The sequence below is a fragment of the Xenopus laevis genome, chromosome 6L (assembly GCF_017654675.1).
Source record: "Xenopus laevis strain J_2021 chromosome 6L, Xenopus_laevis_v10.1, whole genome shotgun sequence".
NCBI classification, from domain to species: Eukaryota; Metazoa; Chordata; class Amphibia; order Anura; family Pipidae; genus Xenopus; species Xenopus laevis.
Window position 1 is genome coordinate 128,005,193 of NC_054381.1, and position 21,781 is coordinate 128,026,973.

The following is a 21,781-nucleotide window of genomic DNA, read 5'->3' on the forward strand; positions in this document are numbered from 1 at the left end:
GGTTCTTTGGCTGTGCCCCTGATAGGTTTGTTCTTGCCAGTGTGCAGCACCCCGTTGTATCATGCTAAATGCAAGATATTCCAGTTTTTGTAGACATATAACTGCCACCCACCACAGCTGAAGCTGAAGGGTCATAGGTGTGGATAGTGCTACTTCATATAAAAAAATGAGACCCTGCAAAGTCTACTTTGTCCCAGGATCCTTTGCATCTAAAGGCAATCTACTGCATAATTTACTTTGTTATCTTTTTGCTATTTATTTTCTTCACTAGCTAATTAAAACAAAAAATCTTGCTGTCATCCAGTAATTGTCATTGCAAGAATAGATAGGTGTCCCTGGTCATATGAATTGCAGTGTGTATTTTTTTATAAGGAACTTTTTGCTTTAATAACTCTTTGATACTCTTTCCATGCTCTTTTGTTATAACGTTCATGTTCTGATCCCAGCACTTTCCTACTAATAATGGAGCAATGTGTGAAACTGTTCACATTTGAAACTACAAAGGGGGAACGAATACAATATCTTTTCTCATTTCCAGCCCTGGAGAGCATGGATGGTTATTATTACAAGGACAATGTTTCCATTGAAGAATTTCAAGCTCAGATTAATGCTGCGTCGCTAGAGAAAGTCAAGCAGTATAATCAGAAGCTGAGGTATGTGATTAACATTTTCCTATCCCAAACAATTTAAACCGAGGATGAGCCACATGCACCCCCAGCTGTTGTTAAAGGGATCCTGTCATCGGAAAACATGTTTTTTTCAAAACGCCTCAGTTAATAGTGCTACTCCAGCAGAATTCTGCACTGAAATCCATTTCTCAAAAGAGCAAACAGATTTTGTTATATTCAATTTTGAAATCTGACATGGGGCTAGACATTTTGTCAATTTCCCAGCTGCCCCCAGTTATGTGATTGTGCCTGCACTTTAGGAGAGAAATGCTTTCTGGCAGGCTGCTGTTTTTCCTTTTCAATGTAACTGAATGTGTCTCAGTGGGACATCGGTTTTTACTATTGAGTGCTGTTCTTAGATCTACCAGGGAGCTGTTATCTTGTGTTAGGGAGCTACTATCTGGTTACCTTCCCATTGTTCTTTTGTTTGGCTGCTGGGGGGAAAAAGGGAGGGGGTGATCTCACTCTAAAGGTGGCCATACACGGGCCGATAAAAGCTGCCGACAGACCAAGTCGGCAGCTTATTGGCCCGTGTATGGGGGCCCCCGACGGGCTTCCCTGATCGAGATCTGGCCGAAAGTCGGCCAGATCTCGATCGGATGGGGTTAAAAATCCCGTCGGATCGCGGCCGCATCTGTTCGTTGATGCGGTCCCGCGATCCGACCGCCCGTTTGGCGAACGCTAGGATCCGATCGTTGGGCCCTAGGGCCCACGATCGGATCAGCCTGATATTGCCCACCTCAAGGTGGGCATATCGGAGGGAGATCCGCTCGTTTGGCGACATCGCCAAACGAGCGGATCTATCCGTGTATGGCCACCTTAACTTGCAGTACAGCAGTAAATAGTGATTTAAGTTTATCAGAGCGCAAGTCACATGACTTGGGGAAGCTGGGAAATTCCCAATATGTCTAGCCCCATGTCAGATTTCAAAATTGAATATAAAAAATCTGTTTGCTCTTTTGAGAAATGGATTTCAGTGCAGAATTCTGCTGGAGAAGCACTATTAACCGATTCATTTTGAAAAAAATGTTTTTCCCATGACAGTATCCCTCTAAATTACAGTGCCCAAGAGCACCCTGTTGTCTGTGCCTGAGATGCTGGAAGGTGTAGCACTTCTATGTTTGATTCTAGCTATTGTGTAGGGTTTCTGATTGGTCAGTAACACATGCAGTAGCGTATACAGGTCCGGTTCTGCCCTAGACACAGGACCTGTGAGCGCCACTCTATGTGAGGCCAGTGGGTGTGATGTCACTTCCTCTGTGCACCACTACAGGGGCCCCCCTACCTCTGATGCAGGTTTTGATAGCAAAGCATCTGGCAGTAGGGGAAGTGGATTTTTTTTTACTGAAAAAAACATATAGGCATCCGAGGGCCATCCTCTTAATCCTCCTAGGCAGCGGCCCTCAAGTGCCTATATGATAAATATGCCCCTGAATACATGCTTCAGACTTGCACACCTGTGAATGTAAGTGATTTCAATTACAAATTAAAGGGGTGGTTCACCTTCCAAACTCTTTTTCAGTTGAGTTGTTTCAGATTGTTCTCCAGAAATTTTTTTACAATTGCTTTCCATTTTTTATTTTTTGCAGATAAGGATATTGTGACAAAGAGGGGAAGGTTATCTTACTGGTCAAGAATACACAACTTTAATTCCCAAGGTCCTATTGAGGATAATTTCAATATACAAACAATAGATAGAAGGTGGATTACGAAACCAGTAAGTTAAAATGTACAATTTATTAGTTATACAAAATCTCTAAAACACTGGCCGGCCAGGAAACACAATGAATAAATTAGGAATAAATATGCATAAAAACAATTATAGATTCAAAGTAGGTGGGTAATCACTTTTCCTGTAAGGAAAAAAATCAAATAACTATTACTTGGTTGAGGTGTATGCTTATAGTTTAAAAAAAGAAAGAAAATGGTTGTGAGTTCAACATGATGAAAAAAGTTCTTTCAATTGGGGTTGTGACCAAGATGTTTCTCTCCCAATAAGGTGAAGCAATGAGGTATGCAGAGTCCTTTACTGAGTGGATAAGAAGGTAGATCAATGAATGGCTAAATGTAGAGAGCAAATTTTCTAGGGGATGTATTGGGGCGTCCCCTACTCCCTCCTCCTTGCCAGCTGTAGAAACCCCCCAAAAATAGATTGGAATGGTCTCACCAGATTCCGGATTTCCTCAAGGGCACAGCCGTGTTTGAACTCTCAGCAGCCTTCAGCCTGTTTCACGAATACACCTCTCTGCAGATGTTCTTTATTCCTAATTTATTCATTGTGTTTCCTGGCGGCCAGTGTTTTAGAGGTTTTGTATAACTAATAAATGCATTTTAACTTCATAATCCACCTTCTATCTATTGATTGCATTTTTTATTTTTTACCATTTTTCCAAAATATAAGTTTAAAGTTTAATTCAGGTGCAGACTCTAAACCGTTACAATTTTGCAACATTTAGTTGATACAGCAGGAGCCTTGCCATTTGCAAGTCCTGTTTGCATTCATCTCTTTTCTAGAAGGGCTTGCAAAATATTGTCACATTTAAAGTCAATTAGAGTAATGGCAGACTGGATCGTTTCTAGCATTTTGTTGCCCAAGCATTGTCTCTCTCCATAGGATGGGGACAAAACAATAAAAGTTAGCCACTTTTGAAAGTCGATGGGACTTGCATCCAAGTGCCATCTCCTAGGTATTGATAACAATAGTGCAATTATATAGAGCAACGGAATAAACAGATTCAAGGCAGTAATTTCAAACTGCAAATTTTCTATTTTTATTTTAGCAGTGTAAAACACATACAGTACTACATGTTTCGGGTAAAGACCCTTTATCAAGTGTGACTTGGTGTGTTTTACACTGCTAAAATAACAAGAAAATTTGCAGTTTGAAATTACTGCCTTGAAGCTGTTTATTTACTGCCTTGAAGCTGTTTATTCCATTGCTCTACATTTCTTCGGATTACTTTAGGGGTTGCACAGACTCCTGGAATGTTTACGTTGGAGCCAGAACCCTGTTTTCCTTAGTGCAATTATATACAAAGTCCCATGATTGTAAACTATCATACGAGTAAATGTGCTCTCATAGCGCCATATCTTTCTACTGCGGCCATTGCCCATTAGTTGGTGACTCTGCTGTAGTCTCTTAATGGACAGATCAGCTATGCATAATGTGCATCACTAGACTGTTAACTGAATTTAATCGTATGTATTGAAACTACACGTATGAAGTTCTGTGTACTCATGTATGCCTATAAAGAGAAGCACCCAAAACAAACAGTATTTATTCAGATTTTAGGTTAGCGTGAGGCTGTGTATATCTTTTGTAGATAAATGAATAGAATTTATAACAGGGCCATAATCTCTAACTTTGTATGAATTTAGAAAATAAACAATATAATAAAATACTGTATTATATACTGTAATGTATAATACTGTATATCATAATCAGCCCACAAGAGCAATAAATATCATTTGAAGGGCACCAATCATAACTAAAATAATTTCCTAAGTAAATACACTATGTGAAAGTTCAAGAAATCAGATTTTTAGAATTGTTTGTATAATGTAAATCATCAGTTCACTATAACTTCTGCAAGATCTCCAATATCTCTACTGCTGAGGCAGGCATCTTGGATTTCACTGGCTCCTCCTACCTATATCTTCACAGCCCACAACAGCTCTGAAATCTGGCACATGCTCAGTTGAAATTCCCCTTCCAAGCTGTTTTCAAATCAGCCAAACCTGTGTGTTAGCTGCTGTTCAGTAGTGCTGCCACCTTCTGGAAGTTAGTGTTTGCCCTTCATTTGCATAATAACATCACCAGCAGGGGACAAGATAGGGAAATCTCCTGATACTTCTACTGGTGACGTTTACTAAAACAAGGCATTCTGGGTAGAATACTCAAGGCAGTGTTACAATCTGAGCATGCTCCTGAAATTTGCATATTATAGACACTGTATGGACTCCCTCAGTGAAAGAACCCATTTGACAAAGTAAGGGATTTTTTAAAACCTGCAGTTTTTGGCTGTGATTGGTGCCCTTTAAATAATATCCTTATAAAAACTCCTGCTGATCTCTTGTTCTTCTATTATGGATAGTCTCCAAACAGTTAGTATTTCTATAGCATAGAATCTCTCTGATTCAAGGGTTTCTTTTTGTGCCATTTTCCATCATCACTTCAGAGATTTTCCAACCTGGTAAACACACAGTTTGATGTGCATCTTGCCATTTTAAGCGAAAAGTGTGACTGCTCATTTATTTTTAATGTTTCGGAATAAAAAAAGCAGCACACAACCTTTTAAAATAAAAAAATATATAGAAGCCGTTTGAGTTTTAGTGCGGCTTAGAGCTTGCACTTTTGAAAATCAGCTTTTTTTGCATCAGATCCCATTTAGTTCTGGCAAAAACAAACCTAAGCAGCAGGGCCATTCATTTGCTGCTAGTACTGATATTTGGACATAAATCTTCTTGTAGGTGCTGAAAACCCTCTGGGCTCTTTCATGCACAAAAGGGGATGATTTAAAGCAATAGACTTCACCTGAAAAGCCCTGGCAATTTGGATACATGTATTTGGGGAGGAGGTTTTTCTACTTTGGTGCTGCTCGCTGTTTTAGGGTTTCTTAGAAATGTTGTATTCAAAGTACCCATAACAGCCCCTTGTGCCATTAGGGGGCCAGGGATATACAGGGGCCTAAGCAAGGGGGACATATTTTATTATTGTTGTTTTTATTAATCCTTATTTGATATAGCTGTAACATATTCTGATGCAGAAATTAAGCATCAATCACATCATTACCTGCCCCAAAAGAGATCACTTTATCAGGTCCCTTCTACATTCACAAACCTTTATTGTAGATATTTACATCTTATTTCCCTACTGCAGAACAATGCCTGGCCTTGTCAGTCCATAATAATCCACATTACTACAAAATGACTTGTTAGGAAATGTGTTTTCATTATTCATGCATGTTGTGTGATGTGGGTATCTTGGCTTTGCCGGGTGATGCTAGAATTTACCAGTAATCACGATGCACAATGTTATTTATAACGTGCCATTTGGGTTAATAGAATGGGAATTCTCAGCAGCTTGAATCCATGGAGATGAGTCACTGAGCGCTGAATCACATTTGGCCATAGCTAATGCTAACATACACTGAAAATGTATCTAAACAGTTGTTAAAAATGCAGGTGAGGAACAAGGTTGGTGAGAAGGTTTAAAGCTATTCTCCTGTGGGTGTGGGTGCTACTGCAGTGCCATCTTATTTCATACAGATCCCAAGGGCATGTCCCTGGCGTGCCAAACTCAGTTTAGAATCTTAGAATGTTTCTGCTTTGTTTAATTTTTTCTCCATGGGATCAGTGCAGGTGAGAGCACAAAACAGAGGAACGGGAGGAATTTAGATTCCATCATCAGCTTAACACGGAATGGTTTAATTGTGCAATTCATCATTTACTCTGATAATAAATTCTCAGGCAATTTATGGGTGCAAAATGGAAAAATATTTGGTCTCATTTATTGCCAAAAGTGCTAAATTGCACAAATACAATTTGGCAATAGCAACCAATCTGTGATTAGCTTGGAAAAGTCTACCACAAATTAAAGGGGTGGTTCACCTTTAAGTGAACCTTTAGTATGTTATAGAATGGCCAATTCTTAGCAACATTTCAATTGGTCTTCATTATTTATATTATATCGTTTTGGAGTTATTTGCCTTATTCTTCTGAGTCTTTCCAGCTTTCAAATGGGGGTCACTGACCCCATCTAAAAACAAATGCCCTGTAAGGCTACAAATGTATTGTTATTGTTACTTTTTATTACTCATATTTCTATTCAGGCCCTCTCCTATTCATATTCCAGTCTCTTTTTCGAATCAATGCATGGTTGCTAGGATAATTTGGACCCTAGCAACAAACTTGCTGAAATGGCAAGTGTAGAGCTGCAGAATAAAAAGCTAACTCAAAAACCACAAATAAAAAATTAAACCCAACTGCAAATTGTCTTAGAATATCACTCTCTACATCATACTAAAAGGAAATTTAAAGGTGAACAACCTCAGTTCCAAGGCTTCCTTCTGAGCACTCTGTACTGCGTGCAATGAAAAAAAGCAGGCTGAACTGGTGTATTACCACTAGGTGCAAGTTGCTATGTGGGTATATGGTGCTTTGGGTTACCTATTGCAACTCATCAGATCTTTAATCCTTTAATTTTTAAAGGGGTTGTTCACCTTTAAATTAACTTTCAATATGTAGAGAGTGATATTCTGAGACAATTTACAATTATTTTCATTTTTTTATTATTTGTGGTTTTTGTGTTATTTAGCTTTTTATTCAGCAGCTCTGCAGTTTGCAATTTCAGCAATCTGGTTGCTATGGTCAATATTACCCTAATAACCATGCACTGATTTGAATAAGAGACCGGAATATGAATAGGACAGGCCTGAATAGAATGATGAGTAATGAAAAGTAACAATAACAATACATTTGTAGCCTTACAGAGAATTTTTAGATGGGGTCAGTGACCCCCATTTGAAAGCTGGAAAGAGTCAGAAGAATAAGGCAAATAACTCCAAAACTTTAAATAAATAGTTATTCTATAACATACAAAAAGTTAACTTAAAGGTGAAACACCCCTTTATGGAGGTGTTTCTTTTCTTTACACCTTGGACCTACCCATGCAACTAAATTAAACCTAATGGCTTGTACACTAAGGGCTCTTACACATGAGCGTTTTTACCTGCGCTCCCCTGCGTTCTGTTTTTCGGCGTTCAGCCGCAGGGGAGCGCAGGAATAGACGCATTTCATTATTTCAAATGGGGCTGTACTCACACAGGCGCGTGTAGGCGCCGAACGCAGGAAAAATGCAGCATGTTGCGTCTCAACCTGCGTTCGGCGCCTACATGCACCTGTGTGAGTACAGCCCCATTTGAAATAATGAAATGCGTCTATTCCTGCGCTCCCCTGCGGCTGAATGCCGAAAAACGGAACGCAGGGGAGCGCAGGTAAAAACGCTCATGTGTAAGAGCCCTAATGCAGTTTGTAGATGCTGATTGGCAATCACCTTGGTAAATCAATTAACGTCTGAATTGGACGTGTTTCCATGATCCAATTCATTGTGTTCTTCCTAAATACAGAAAGTGTATAGAGAGCATAAAAAGGATTATATGTATTTCCATGATGTAACCCAGAATTTTATACTGGTTTAGCTCTAGCCAATTATCTGTCTTTGGAATGCAAACAAATATACATTAATTTGACTAATTATCCTGAGAATGACAACAGGCTGAGACGGTTTTTAGTCCTACTAAATCGAGCATTCCTTTAACCTCTTTTTATGACAACCGATGGCTCTTTATGGAAAGCTATTACATTGTATATTAGTATTCCAGAAAGCCGCTAGGACTTTACTCTTCTTCTCTAATAGAGAGTGCTCAGATTTGGCCTGCTGCCACTATTTCCATTAAGGCTTTCTCTTAAAATTTGATTAAGTGGCAAAACAAGCTCTTAGTAATTAAGTGAAGTGCTTTAGAAATGTATATGCTGTCTACGGTTTGTCATGGGCTAAAATATTCAGAATATAATTGCTTCTGAAGGAATGGGCTTACTCTATGCCTGGGCACACATAAATGCAGCCCTCTTTAGCATCATGTATTTAGCTACAATATTTTTAGAGAGCCCTTGTGTACAAACTCGTAGATGATTCATTCTGTTTGTGTTAAAAATATGTATTACTGTGCCTGCTCCAGATGATTAGCCATTTATTGTTCAGTTTTATGTACTTCCCAAAACCCCTTTTTCCCCATATATTGTAACTGTTGTTGCTCCATTAGTATTATATATTAATTGTATTTGCATTGGTATTCTTGATAACAGCCTCCTTCATACTCACTTTCCAAGCACTTGCACCCCGGGGAATTCTGGTCTTTGCACCAAGCTCCAGGTTTTTGGTGCAGAAAGCAGCACCAGTATGAAAGATGTGCAAGTTAGTGGGCAAAAAGGGGCCACCAAGTTACCTTCCCCACTCACCCCTCTTAGATAAAGCTCTGCCTAACCCAGATAGTGTTCTATTTAAGGGGCAAGCGGCAGGTCTCTGTGCAGAGGCCTTTCAAAATGCAGATAATGGAGAAATCAGTGCACAAAGTGCAAAAAATGGGTGTCCTTCATTGCAAATGCCCCTTTATATCTCTATTAATAGTCTGACAAACCAGTCATTCAGTAAAAGTACTAAAGAATACAGGCAGCTCTGTATTTACAAGGGGCAGATCTCTGCACTCCAGAATGGAAACCTGTGGCAGTTCATGGACAGAGAAAGGCAGTGCAAAAAAAATGGCCAAATGGGGATTTTTTTCTTTTTTGCACCTCTATGGTCTCACCACTTATTTACTCTAAATCCGTGATCCTCAACCAGTGGCTAGTGAGCAATATGTTACTCACCAAGACCTTGAATGTTGCTCCCAGTGGCCGGTGCTTTTTCTTTTTGCATTCCTGGCAAGTTTTGGTTGCATAAAAACAAGGTGTACTGCCAAACAGGCTTCCAATCCAGACCAAAAAAGGGGGATTGTACCAGTTGCACAACCCTGATGCCTGTTCCACTTGCTTCTGTCCCAACTGAAGCTCATGCCAATGTATATGTAATATACAAAAACCTCCAATACCGCAGAAGCTGTGTTGCAAGGTTTATTCAAACGACATGTTTCGAGCTGCTTGGCTCTTTTTCAAGTGTTGGCTTCCAATCCACATAGGAGCTAACAAATGACCAATCACAGCACTTATTTTGCACCCCAGGGATTTCTTTTCATGCTTGTGTTTCTCCCCAACTCTTTTACATTTGAATGTGGCTCACAGGTAAAAAATATTGGGGACCCATGCTCTTAAGTAAAGGAGAACCAAACCCTTGCTAATAAATATCACTACCTCCTACCCTACATAGACCCCCCTCCCTGCTCCCCCCAGCCTAGGTGGTACCTTTGGTAAATGCCCCTAACTCTTTACTTACCCCTCGGTGCAGATTCAGAGTATCAAAGTTCATGGGCGCCATCTTCTTCTCTTCAGTTCAAAAGGCATCATTTATAACCATATGTTAATTTTAGGCTTTATTTCTTCTATAAAGTTAAGGTAAATGGTATTCAGCATCTAGTACTCTTTTTTTTTATGCTGGTTTCCTAAGGATTCATTGAAGCCCCAGCAAAGATAAATCCATGCAAGCCATAAACCGGCAGGCAAACAACAGAGGGAGCAATTTAATTTTAAAGCCAGAATGGTTACAAATACACATTAATTATAAATTCAATCTGGTTTTGTTGTGTGCTTCTGAAAGGGAACCAGAATACAAAATGTTATCATAAATGTTTTATGTGTATCCCAGCAGCCCTGCTTCCTCCCACTTATTAAATATTTACTTCCTGTTTAGTCCCACTAGCACTAGTTTATTATAAACTACGGCCACAGACCTGAGATAAAGGCAGGACCCAGAGTTCCAATCTAATATATTTTTCATTGCTTGTTGTGTTCTTGATTTTTTAATTCCCTATAACACCATAGTGTTCTAAAACCATTCTTTTGGTATATTCTGCAAGGGGGTGCTAACAGATTTGACTTCAGTCTACAGAATGCGGGTTGCAACAGCCTCATCCTTTATAAGGGGACATTATATCTTTTGTATTTAAATAAACAATAGGATTGTTTTGCCTCCAATGTGGATTCATGCAGCTTAGTTACCATCAAGTACAAGATACTGTTTATTATTACAGAGAAAAGAATTATTTGCTTAAAGTGGACTTTATGGGAGAAGGCCTGTAATTTGTAGCTTTCTGGACAGGTTTCCGGGTAAAGGATCCCATACTTGTTTAATGCTAACTGTATCTTTCACGAAACAGTGTCTGTGAAAAACATGTATTCAGCTATTTGGGAAATAAAGGGAATGGTCACATTGCTTTGTAATACAGTGGCCTCTATCCCTTACATTGATTTGTTCTGTAATCAATAAAATGTAATTATTTCTACATTAGATACACTGTTAATTTGCTTCTCTCTTTCTTTAGAGCCTTCTACTTGGATAAGTCAAATCTTCCTCCAAATACTACGTCTAAGGCTGCGTTCATTGACAAGGTAAATCAGTCATGTCATTTAGTCTCTGGGGTAAACCAATCACATGGCTATGTATGTATATAAAACTAATAGCAGTTGAAGTAGTGATATATACGCACAGCTCTGTCATTCCACACTTGTTAAAAATAGAAAAGGTTAAACTGAACCAATTAGTTCCGATCTACTGGATGGATAAATCCCAAAGAAAGCTGGTGTTCTAACATACATTTCAAAGTGCTTGTTTGTGTACTTTGCCACATATTGAAATGCTCAGGGCCAAAATAAATATGGTGGGAAGGGGAAAACATGTATGTAAATATAGATATATATATATAGATATATATATGTGTATATACTGTATGTGTGTGTGTGTATATATATATATATATATATATATATATATATATATATATATATATATATATATTTATAATCCACGAGACAGTTGCCTGGGGGCAGTTTCAAAATTTCGATATGTACCAAACAAGAAGAGGATCCGCAACTCACATGTCTTAAATAAAAATAAAGAGTAAAATGCAAGACTAACGTTTCGGCCTCCTCCAAGGCCTTTCTCAAAGTGTCTAATTGTTTGTAAGAATGCCATATATACAAAGATGTGGCGGGAAACTAGACAAATAGGAACTGACGTATTGGTAACATTCGTGTTACGAATGTTAACTCATCTTTCTCTCCTATTCATATTCCAATCTGTTATTAGAATCAGTGTATGGTTGCTAGGATAATTTAGACCCTAGCAACCAGATTGCTGAAATTGCAAACTGAAGAGCTGCTGAATAAAAAGCTAAATAACTCAAAAAACACAAATAATTAAAAATGAAAGCCAATTGCGAATTGTTTCAGAATATCACTCTCTACATCATATTAAAAGTTAACTCAAAAGTGAACAACCGCTTTAAACGTGGCCATACACGGGCCGATAAAAAAAAATCCCGTCGGATCGCAGCCGCATCTGTTCGTTGATGTGGTTCCGCAATGCGACCTCCCGTTAACCTCTTAGGATCCGATCTTTGGGCCCTAGGGCCCACGATCGGATCAGCCCGATATTGCCAACTTCAAGGTGGGCATATCGGGGAGATATCCGCTCTTTTGGCGACATTGCCAAACGAGCGGATCTCTCCGTGTATGGCCACGTTAAGGCATGGTTTACACAATCTACAAAATACTTAAACTGCACAATTGGCATTACTTTCTACAGCCTACAGGATTTATAATATAGGTTATTGACACTACTGATGTCCATTAAATCAGCCTTAAAAGACAAGTGACCCCAAATAAATGAAAACATTTTCTATTCATTAGAAAACCAATCATGAGACCTGTTTGTTATGTAATACCATCAGCTTCCTTTTATCTGTAGCCTAAATTAAGCCCCACCAGGATATTTGAGTTTACATGTTAGATAATCTATTAATTATATAATAGATAAAGAAAGTTTTAAAATATAAAAACTACTGTGTGTGTGATAGGGACCCTAACATTCACTGGGGCAGGGACTAATGGGAATGATGAGCAATATGTGTTAGTGTTACTGTTATGAAACTGTGCTGGCACTTTATAAATAAAGGATAATAAAATAAAAATTAAATATAAATGAGACACGTCAAGGGCTATTACCTCCTTCAGTCTGGGAGACAGGGAACAGGGATGATGAGTTGTTCTGATGCCATAGCTATAAGCACTTCAAATGCAACCAAAGCTTCATCCTATTATAGAAGCATTTAACAGTATGTTTCTTGTACAAACAAATGTTGAAAATGATCGGTGTTGCTGGTTTAAATCCATTTCCTAATTCAATTGTCAGTTAATGACACTTTTTAATAATGCAAAATGCTCAGTTTAATATAGTCATCAACTTTAACTCCAAGGCTGTGAATTTTGCCTTAATTCTTCTCTTCATTTTGGATTTGTTTTCAGTTTTACTAAAGAGAGTTTAGAAAGTGATTTGCAGCAATAGAAAGTAGGACTCAGTGATAGAGTACACAATTATATGTGTAATGTTACAACACCTGTTATCCAGAATGCTCGGGACCTGGGGTTTTCTGGATAATGAATCTTTCCGTAAATTGAATCTTTATACCTTAAGTCACTAGAAAATCATGTAAACATTAAATAAACCCAATAGGGTGGTGTTGCACCAATAAGGATTAATTATATATTAGTTTGGATCAAGTACAAGGTACAGTTTTATTATTACAGAGAAAAAGGAGAGATGTTTGGATTATTTGGATAAAATGGCGTCTATGGGAGACAACCTTTCAGTAATTTGTAACTTTCTGCATAACAGGTGTTCGGATAATGGATCCCATACCTATAAGTGGACTTTGAATAATCAAAGTTTTTTTGGGGAAAAACTTTGAATCAAATTCAATAGAATGCGCTATTCCTTCGATTCATACGATTCGAATTCTGCCAAATATGGCCTATCCGATCGAAAACTGACCTATTTGACCAAAAAAAACGTAGACGTAAAGTTTTTTCAATCCGAAATTTGACCCTTGATAAATATGCCCCTAAATGTTGCAAAATTGTCCATTTTCTGGTAAACCCCACCACTTTTGGGCTTGGTAATTCAAGACTGTTACATATTGATGGATGGTGATGTTTATGATATCGGTTTCAATCTAATGTTTTATGTAAAAACAACTAAATGTCCAGGACACAGTGTGGTAAGAGCAAAAAAGCCAATTTGCAATTTTCTTTTGTTCTGCATTGTGTAAGTAGCCAAAAACCTCTGCAGTTCTTTGGATTGAGAACCAGGGCCGGAACTAGGGAAAGCAGAGTAGGCACATCCCTACCCCTTGTCTGGTCCCCTCTCTCTGCCGGTCTGATTTATTTGCTTGTGTATACAATACTTTTAAGTGCACTTCTTGCATCGGTAGACGTAACGTTACATTCCATGTACGATTTCTTTCATTTTTCTTTCTCCAATTCTGTAGTTATTGAGGTCACTCAATGCCTTGGATGAACTGTATCGGCTGGTAGACTCATTTATTCATTCTAAACGAACGGCAGCCTGTGCCTACACAGCATGCAGCGCCTCAGGAGTTGGATTGCTCTCAGTGGCTTCGGAACTTTGCAACAGGCTTGGAGCGTGCCATGTCATAATGTGCAATAGTGGCGTACACCGGTATGAATTCTTCTTCTTGCTTCATTTATTTTACACGGTATTCTAGTAAATCAAATGGTTACAAGATGCTCCAGTGTAAAAGGAGGACTAATGAGATAACTACTTTTCACTGCAGGTCTACAGAGACCTAGATTTTGATTGTGTCCATGCTCAATAGGTGCTACCATCACATCAAAAGCACAATGATCAGCTTTTTTTTGCTTGACAGAATTTTTCTCTATATAGAGAAATAAAATAACCAGGCAAACTGAGGGCAGGTGGTTATAAACCTAGTTTATTGTGTGACAGAATATGGGTGCACAGCATTTCAAGGTTAACTTCTTCCTCAAGTGCCAAAGAGACCAATCATTCCATAACATTCCATAAGTCGTGTCCTGTACAGGGTTTATCAGAGTCTGAATAACAGGAGGCAGGAAGCGCAATGCCCTGTGTTATTGTGCTTCCAACACAGGGCCCACCCTCCAGGCGGCCTAGGGTTGCCATCCGGCCGGTATTTTATCCGCCTAGCCGGTAAGACACCTGCCTGGGCCGGTATTACAAATTTACCGGCACATTTGTAATACTCCTAACAAAAGCCCTCGGCCCGCCCCCAATCCGCTCAAAATTTACCTTTCTGCTGCCTTCTGTCCAAATGCACATTTTGGCTCTGCCCCTTTAGAGCACGGCACACCCCTTTCTGCTCCATGGCCCTCCCCTTTGTTCCCATCCCCACCACCAGCCGGTGGAAATTTTATTAAAAGGTGGCAACCCTATCCAGGCCCCCAGCCACAACCCCCCCTCCAGGTCCCCCCACGCTGCTGCAACCCCCCTCAGGGCCACTACAACCCCCCTCTGGGCCCCCCGTGCTGCCAAAACCCCCATCCTGGCACCCCGCACTGCTGCGTGTACCTGTTCTTTCAGTCGGGTCTGGGAGGGGGAAGATCAGGAGGCAGTGTGGGCAGTGCGGCAGACAGGGGATGGGTGCGGATCTGGGTCGGTGGGGGTCCACAAGGGCTGGGACCCACCGGGTTTTTACCCATGTTCCACTGGCCCAGTCCGACCCTGGCAATGGATACAAGAGTAACCCACCACCCCTCATTAATACAGCACAGACAAAAGCATACAGCACTGTATTCATTGCCAGACAGGCAGATCTCTTTGCTTTGACTTTTGTTTGACAAAGTGCAAAAAACATATGGGAATGAAATCCAATTGTGCACTTTGCATCCAGGCCTCCATATAACAAAAATGCACCCTATCATCTAATCTCATTGTTTTGTATCTGAACTCCTCTGTTTATTCTCCATAAAACTGTTACATTTTACATTGGATTTTCTGCTTCTGATCAGCAGGGAAGGTAAATGCTTGTGTTGGCTCTGGGCCGCGTATATAGAGGGCTGGGATCTGCATCGCGAGAAGGCTTTGCTTGCTTTCATCGCTATTGTAATGCTAAACTGCAGTCATTAGGAGGTCTTTGAAGCTGCACTGTTTCCTACATTAAACCGGCTTTTTAAGCTCGATTGAAAGTGTTTGCTGTGAGACGTTATTTCTCCTTGTTAGATGCTACAATAATGGCATCTTGCCAATTAACATTCATGTTTGACTTACATGCAGCTTTGTATTTGAAGTTATGTAATACAGCAATTGGGCCAATTTAGTTGTTGAATGTGGAACATTTAAAAAACTGGCAAGCTGTGTTTGCTAGGGCTGATATTGTAAACAAAATTCCTATCAATCTAATTAATAATACATTCAGAACAGTATCTGTTCACATCCCCTGATCTACCTGTCGAGTGCACTATTGTCTCTGACAATCGTTTGGATGAATAGAAAGTACCTCCGTGTGTTTAAAGCATTGTGTAGGGTCCATTTAGAAATAGAAATGCATTGAATCCCAGATTCAGCTAAATGTGAGCCTTTTTTTATAGCAGAATTCAGATTCAACTAAGTGCTTTACTGAACAGGAGTAGAATCTGAACCCTTAAAATTGTGTGACTTTTGAGCATGTGAACAAGGAAATCGGATTTGGTCAAATCCTTCGTGAATGATTTGTAATTTGGCTTAATTCCAAAATATTGCATTAGTTGCAGGGTCTGACTGGGCCAGCGGGACATGGGGAAAAAAACAGATGGGCCCCGTCGGCCCAGACCCGCAATTGGCGTTGCCCCCAAATCTCCCTACTGGCCCCTAGTTGTAGCCACAGGCAGGAAAAAGGTAAGCACGGGGGGGGGGGCAAGGAGGGTTGCAGCTGGGGCAAGGGGGGGCCTGAGGTGCCCAATGTGTCTTTGCCGCGGGGGCCTGGGGTCCCAAAGCAGCAGCCCCGGTGGGCCCCCCAGTCCGATAATGATTAGTTGCATCCCTATTTAAAAATAAGCTCTTTTGTTTTCAGCACAGTTGTATGAAACTAATTCTAATGTGTGATTTGGGGGGTTATTTACTAAAATACAATTTTTTTTCAGATTTTGCCTTATTTATTGTTATAATAACTCGAATTAATCTGAAAAAACTAATTAAAAATAAAATAAAATTGAGTACGATTTTTTAAGAATTTTTTCCTGAATCACCCAATTTTTTTCCAAATTATAAACCCATCATAAACCACAATATCTTCAAATTGGGATAGGGACATCATTGACTTATACATGACCTCGATAGGTTTGATATGCCGGATTTTTGGATTTGGGCATTATGTTGCATGGGGGTATAATAAATCTCAAAAGAAATGTATTTTTCACAAAAAAAAGTTTTTGCCCCAAAATTCCGACCAGAAAAATTAGAGTTTTAGTAAATAACTCTTTTAGAGTTGGAGATTCTTAGATTATAGGGCTCATTTATGAATGCAAGTGCATTGAGCAACATTCAATTTTGGGGCAAGTTCACTGACTGTGGGAACATTTGCACAAACTCAAACCTTAAACGTCTTATAGTTGCTTTCATTAATGTAAAAAAAGAATTGTTTTATATATGTTGACAGTAATGGCAGGTTTATTATTGGCCTCCAGCCTCAGGGGGCACCACTGGCCAGAAATTGTCCTTGATAAAAGTGCTGTGGCTAGTGTAAATGCAAAGGATTGAGTTTGCAGGGAGAAAGGGAGAGACAACATGAGGATGGGAATGGCTTAGAGAGTGTAATGTTGTCATGGATACACTATACATTTATGGTTGCAGTTAGTCTAAAAGTTCAGTGCTCTTTTTCTTAGCAGTAATAAAAAGGAAAGCCAAGTATTCAAAAAAATACTGAGTTTCTCTCATGTGATGAGAATCTGGAATTTCAGTGAGCGGTGCTGTTGGAAATACCAGTACTTATAGATCTGTTGCTGGCCTTTAGTCTTCTAATTATACTATTCTAAGTATCCACAACTTCGTTGCCACTTTAGACTTGAGTGTGTTTTATGTGACATTCCGACACTTTTGTGTTACCTTGTGTTGTATTGACCCACCTCTCTTCTGGCAGCATAAATCAGCCTCAACCCACGTGTCTCTTTTATTTTTGTATTCTCCCTGTGCATACACTATGCTCAGGCACGTTTCAGGGGCTGCTGCCGCCTGAGGCAGCAGCCCCAATGCCGCCCCTCCTCCTGCTCCGCTCTTCTAACTACCAGCGTCGGAGCGGGTGGAGGAGGGGCCGCATCGCTAGTGCAGTGAGCGCTATTGCGCTCGCTGCGCAAGAAGAGCTGAATTTCCGTTTTAAAAAACGGAAATTCGGCTCTTAAAGTTACCAGAGGCGGCTTTTTGCCGCCCCTGGTAACTGGCCGCTCCGTGCCGCCTGAGGCAAGATTCTCACCTTGCCTCATGGCCGGAGTGGCCCTGACTATGCTTCTTTGCAATCAACATTTTTCCCCTTGTGTCTGTGAATACTATGTTATCTGCACTTTTAGCAAGTGATTTTTTGGAGAAGTGACCCCCCCCCTTTGTCTTTAGGTCACCAAGACAAGTTATTTTAAAGCCATAAAATTATTTATATTATTTTTTTTTAAAATATTATACTTATACCTCCCAACATTTTGGATATAGAAAGAGGGACAAAAAGATTTGCTGCGCGAAGCCCAGGGAACATGTTTTGACCACGTCCATTTTGTGGCCACACCCCCTAATTACCATGTCCATTTTACAAAATTTGGCAGGTTAGGAAAGTTTCAACATATTTCTGTGGTTTTTATGTGTTATTACAGTTTTGCTAATGAAGGTGAATTGCCCATTAAACTGCGAGTCTAAATTCTCCCAAGAGACCTGCTTATCTCAGATTGTTACAAAAGTATCTAAGTATCTATTCTGGGCCAAAAGTCAATTAAGTTAGAAACTTTGTATTTTTTTTTGGCTGTTCAGTGCCGGGGGTCAAAGATGAAGTCAGGACATTTCAGTAACAAACCCGGGCACTATGCGTTTTGTGCCCTATTGTTACTTAGTCATGGGCTCATGGGAATGACAGATTGAGATAGCCCTATTTGCTTTGCTAATTTTGTTTTGGATTGCTGCTTCCTGAAGCTGAGGGTCTGGGGCTGGTGCACGAGGACCATTAGTTACACTTGGTGAGTTATCGACATCAGCATTTTAGCACCTCTTCTCCTCTCTTTCTTGTGTATTTCTAGTTATATCAGAATACAAAGATTTCAGACCACTGACTCTTTATTTAATTTCAGAGAGACTAGTTAGCATCACATGACAAATGCAAATAGGCAAGCCCATGGGGGATGTTTATCAAAGAGTGAAGTTACAGATGGCCGCAGTTCTCTCGAGTGAAATTCCTCCTCTCTCCATTCATTTTTATGGGATTTTGAAAGGCATATTTATCAAAGGTACTCTTTTAAAAATCCCTTAGAAATGAATGGAGAGTGGCGGAATTTCACTCTAGAGGACTGTGAGTGATCTCTAACTTCATTCTTTGATAAATATACTCCATACGTGTCAGGTAATATGCGCGCAGAAAGGTTGCTACAACTATAAAGTGAATCACTTTTTTTTCAAAACATACTGTCAGGCCCTAAACTATTTTAATCATTACAGACATGGCTATATAAGATCACTGTCTAGATATGTTGACTTGTAGAATGCAGAAGAACATTGTGGGCTGCTGCTAACAGCCAAACTGTTTTCCTTTAACGGAATTGGAATGAAGGGTAGAATTGGTACCTTAAAATCTGCAATCATATACACAGAACCAGGATACTCTCTTAGTAGCTGCCGCCGGCCTCAGACCTCCCGATCATCAAGCGGTTAAAAGACATCAGCATTGGAGGTCCCTTAGCTGCTTTTCCATGTAATTTTCTAGCAGAATGACTATAGTAAATTGATTATGCTTGGCAGAGAGCAAGCACAGCAGAAAACAGTGATTTAGGATTTGAAGAGCAAATTTATATAGATTGCTTGGGGGCTGAAAGGGACCTATGGACGCATTTGCGGTCTTGGCTTTATTACTCAGGGGAACGGGCTGTATTTCAACTACTGACTACAAAGTATTCATTGGCTTATTGCTTTGAGATTTCCGCTCTTACTGTTTACTGGGCCTGATGTTTTCAAGAAGAAATGTATTAAAAATAAATATAATTTGCTTTCACAACTTAGTTCGTAAGTTTGAGCATAATATGAAGTTTATACAAACAAAGAAAGCCATTCTTTAACCCATTAAATGCCAGCGAGGTCTAATTTGGGAAAACAGTTACAGAATGGCATATAGCACTTTGCTAGGCAACTTGTTTTGGAGGGATTAAAGGAAAAGTAAAGCTTAACAAAGAAGTAGTCTAAAAACAGTGGAGTAACTATTGAGGAAGCAGACAGGGGGCCCGGGGAATAGGAGGGCCCAGGGAATAGGGGGGCCCGGAATGATACCAACCAATGATTTGTGTGCCTGTTTCCTGCAAAGTCCCTGTGTGGGCTAACGTGTGCGTGTGTATGTGAGCTGTAAGATTCATTGCGAGCGTGCCAATGTGAAATTTTGCTGTGCCGGGCCACTCAAAGATATTTTTGCTGGGGGCCCAGTGCCGTGTCAGTATGCCACTGGCTAGAAATGCTAAACATTACGTTTTGGAGTCCTGTGTCACCCCATCAATTGAGCAGTAAAGATCTGTGCCTCTAAAAATGCCCCCCAGTAGCTCCACATCTATTTTTTTTTGCTGATTTCCAGCTCATGCTCTGGGCTGCTGTCAGTTGCCTGAGCTTAGGCACCGTCTCACAATATACTGTGTATCATAGATTATAAAAATCACCATATACAAGGCTAATTAATTAGTAATTTCAGATTCTCATTACATGGCAGCTTAAACAAGTGTAATCTATATCATAATTTAATGATCAGCCCTGTAGCATCAGATTCTATGACACACAATTCTCATATTCTTATTGATTGTTTTCAGTAACCCCTTAGTTTAGTTTCACAGAGCACACTGAGCATGTGTGTGTCATTGACACCTCTAACAAAAACCAAGATGGTGATGGTGAGCTCCTGTGAGCAGCCGGTCTAGTGAATCAGGAGATTTATAAAGCATTTCTAGCTATATTCATTTTTAGGGTGTAGTTCTCCTTTGTTTGGATTATTTGCCTTCTTTTTCTGGATCTTTCTAACTTTCAAATGGGGGTCACTGACCCCCATCTAAAAAAAACCATGCTTTGTACTTCTAGAAAATGTACCGTTACACCTACTCTTTATTACGCATCTTTTTATTCAGACCCTTTTATATTCATATCCCAGTCATTATTCAAATCAATGCATGGTTTCTAGGGTAATTTGGACCCTAGCAAACCAGCTGAAATTGCAAACTGGAGAACTGCTGAATAAAAAGCTAAATAACTCAAAAACCACAAATAATAAAAACCAATTGCAAATTGTCTAATAAGATCCCTCTACATCATATTAAATGATAATTTAAAGGTGAACAACCCCTTTAAATCACATTGTAAATGTGCATCTCATAGAGGGGGAGAGAGGGGGAGGGAGAGATAAGTCTATGGGGCAAATTTACTAAAGAGCAAAGTGACTCACGCTGGTGAAAAATCGCCAGCATGATGTCATTTCGGGACTTCTCCGATTTACTAACGGGCGCTGGCATAAATTCGCTAGCGAAGAAGATAGACTGTAGCGATACTTAGCACTCAAACGCCAGGCGAATTTTCACTCTGGTGAATGGACGTAACTACACAAATTTACTAAGATTTTAATGAACCTCTTGCACCAGACTTGCCTTCACCACCTCAGACCAGGCGAAGTGCAATAGGGAAAATAGGAGTTCCTCAAAAAAAATTTGAAAAAACTTTTCAATTTTTCAGGGTGATTGGCTGCAAAAGATGGTAATTTTTTTTAGGGTACCTGGCTTCCCCCCTACATTTCCTTACATATGGCACATAAACTATACAGTGGGCTCATATGTAGGGCATTATAACAACTCTATTTTATTTTATTACGGTTCCCTGGACTTGTGTAGTGTAATGTAATATATACGTCCATTGAAATTTAACTTCCCGCTGTATTCAAATTAGCCAATACTAGCGCAACTTCGCTTTGCTTGCCAAATTAACGCTAGCGAAACTTCGCCATTGTTCAGCGCCCTGGACGCAACTTCGCATTTTAGTGAATTATCGTTGTCCTGGCGAAGTGTGGCGATGTGAGTGAAGCCGTCGCTGGTGAATTTCCGGAGGTTAGTGAATTTGCCCCTATATGTTCAGTTGACTTGTATGAAGAGATACATCTATGAGTCGTTATGGGCTCCCTAGCTTCTACACCATCTGTTATCATCATCTTTCACTACAGATATAGGCAAAGAGATGCCATTTAGAAATGATCAATGAAGAACACTTGTGAGACTGGGGGACACCACTGGGCTATAAATCCAGCTGTATGTTAATTGCTTGGTTTCCTTCAGCTTCCAGAAAAAAGATCTATTTCTGGGGATTGATGTTATTTTTCTTTAAACCT

The 21,781-nt window shown here is 39.8% G+C and overlaps 1 protein-coding gene across 3 annotated transcripts in view; it reads left to right on the plus strand.

Annotated features, from left to right (window-relative positions):
* Positions 1–21,781, plus strand: part of LOC108719287 (phosphatidylinositol 3,4,5-trisphosphate-dependent Rac exchanger 2 protein) — a 176,723-nt gene that overhangs the window by 137,693 nt on the left and 17,249 nt on the right. For all 3 annotated transcript variants that reach the window (XM_041566483.1, XM_041566485.1, XM_041566484.1), the window contains 3 exons: positions 539–653; positions 10,703–10,769; positions 13,706–13,896. In XM_041566483.1, coding sequence (XP_041422417.1) covers positions 539–653; positions 10,703–10,769; positions 13,706–13,896 — 373 coding nt within the window. The remainder of the gene's footprint in view (positions 1–538; positions 654–10,702; positions 10,770–13,705; positions 13,897–21,781) is intronic.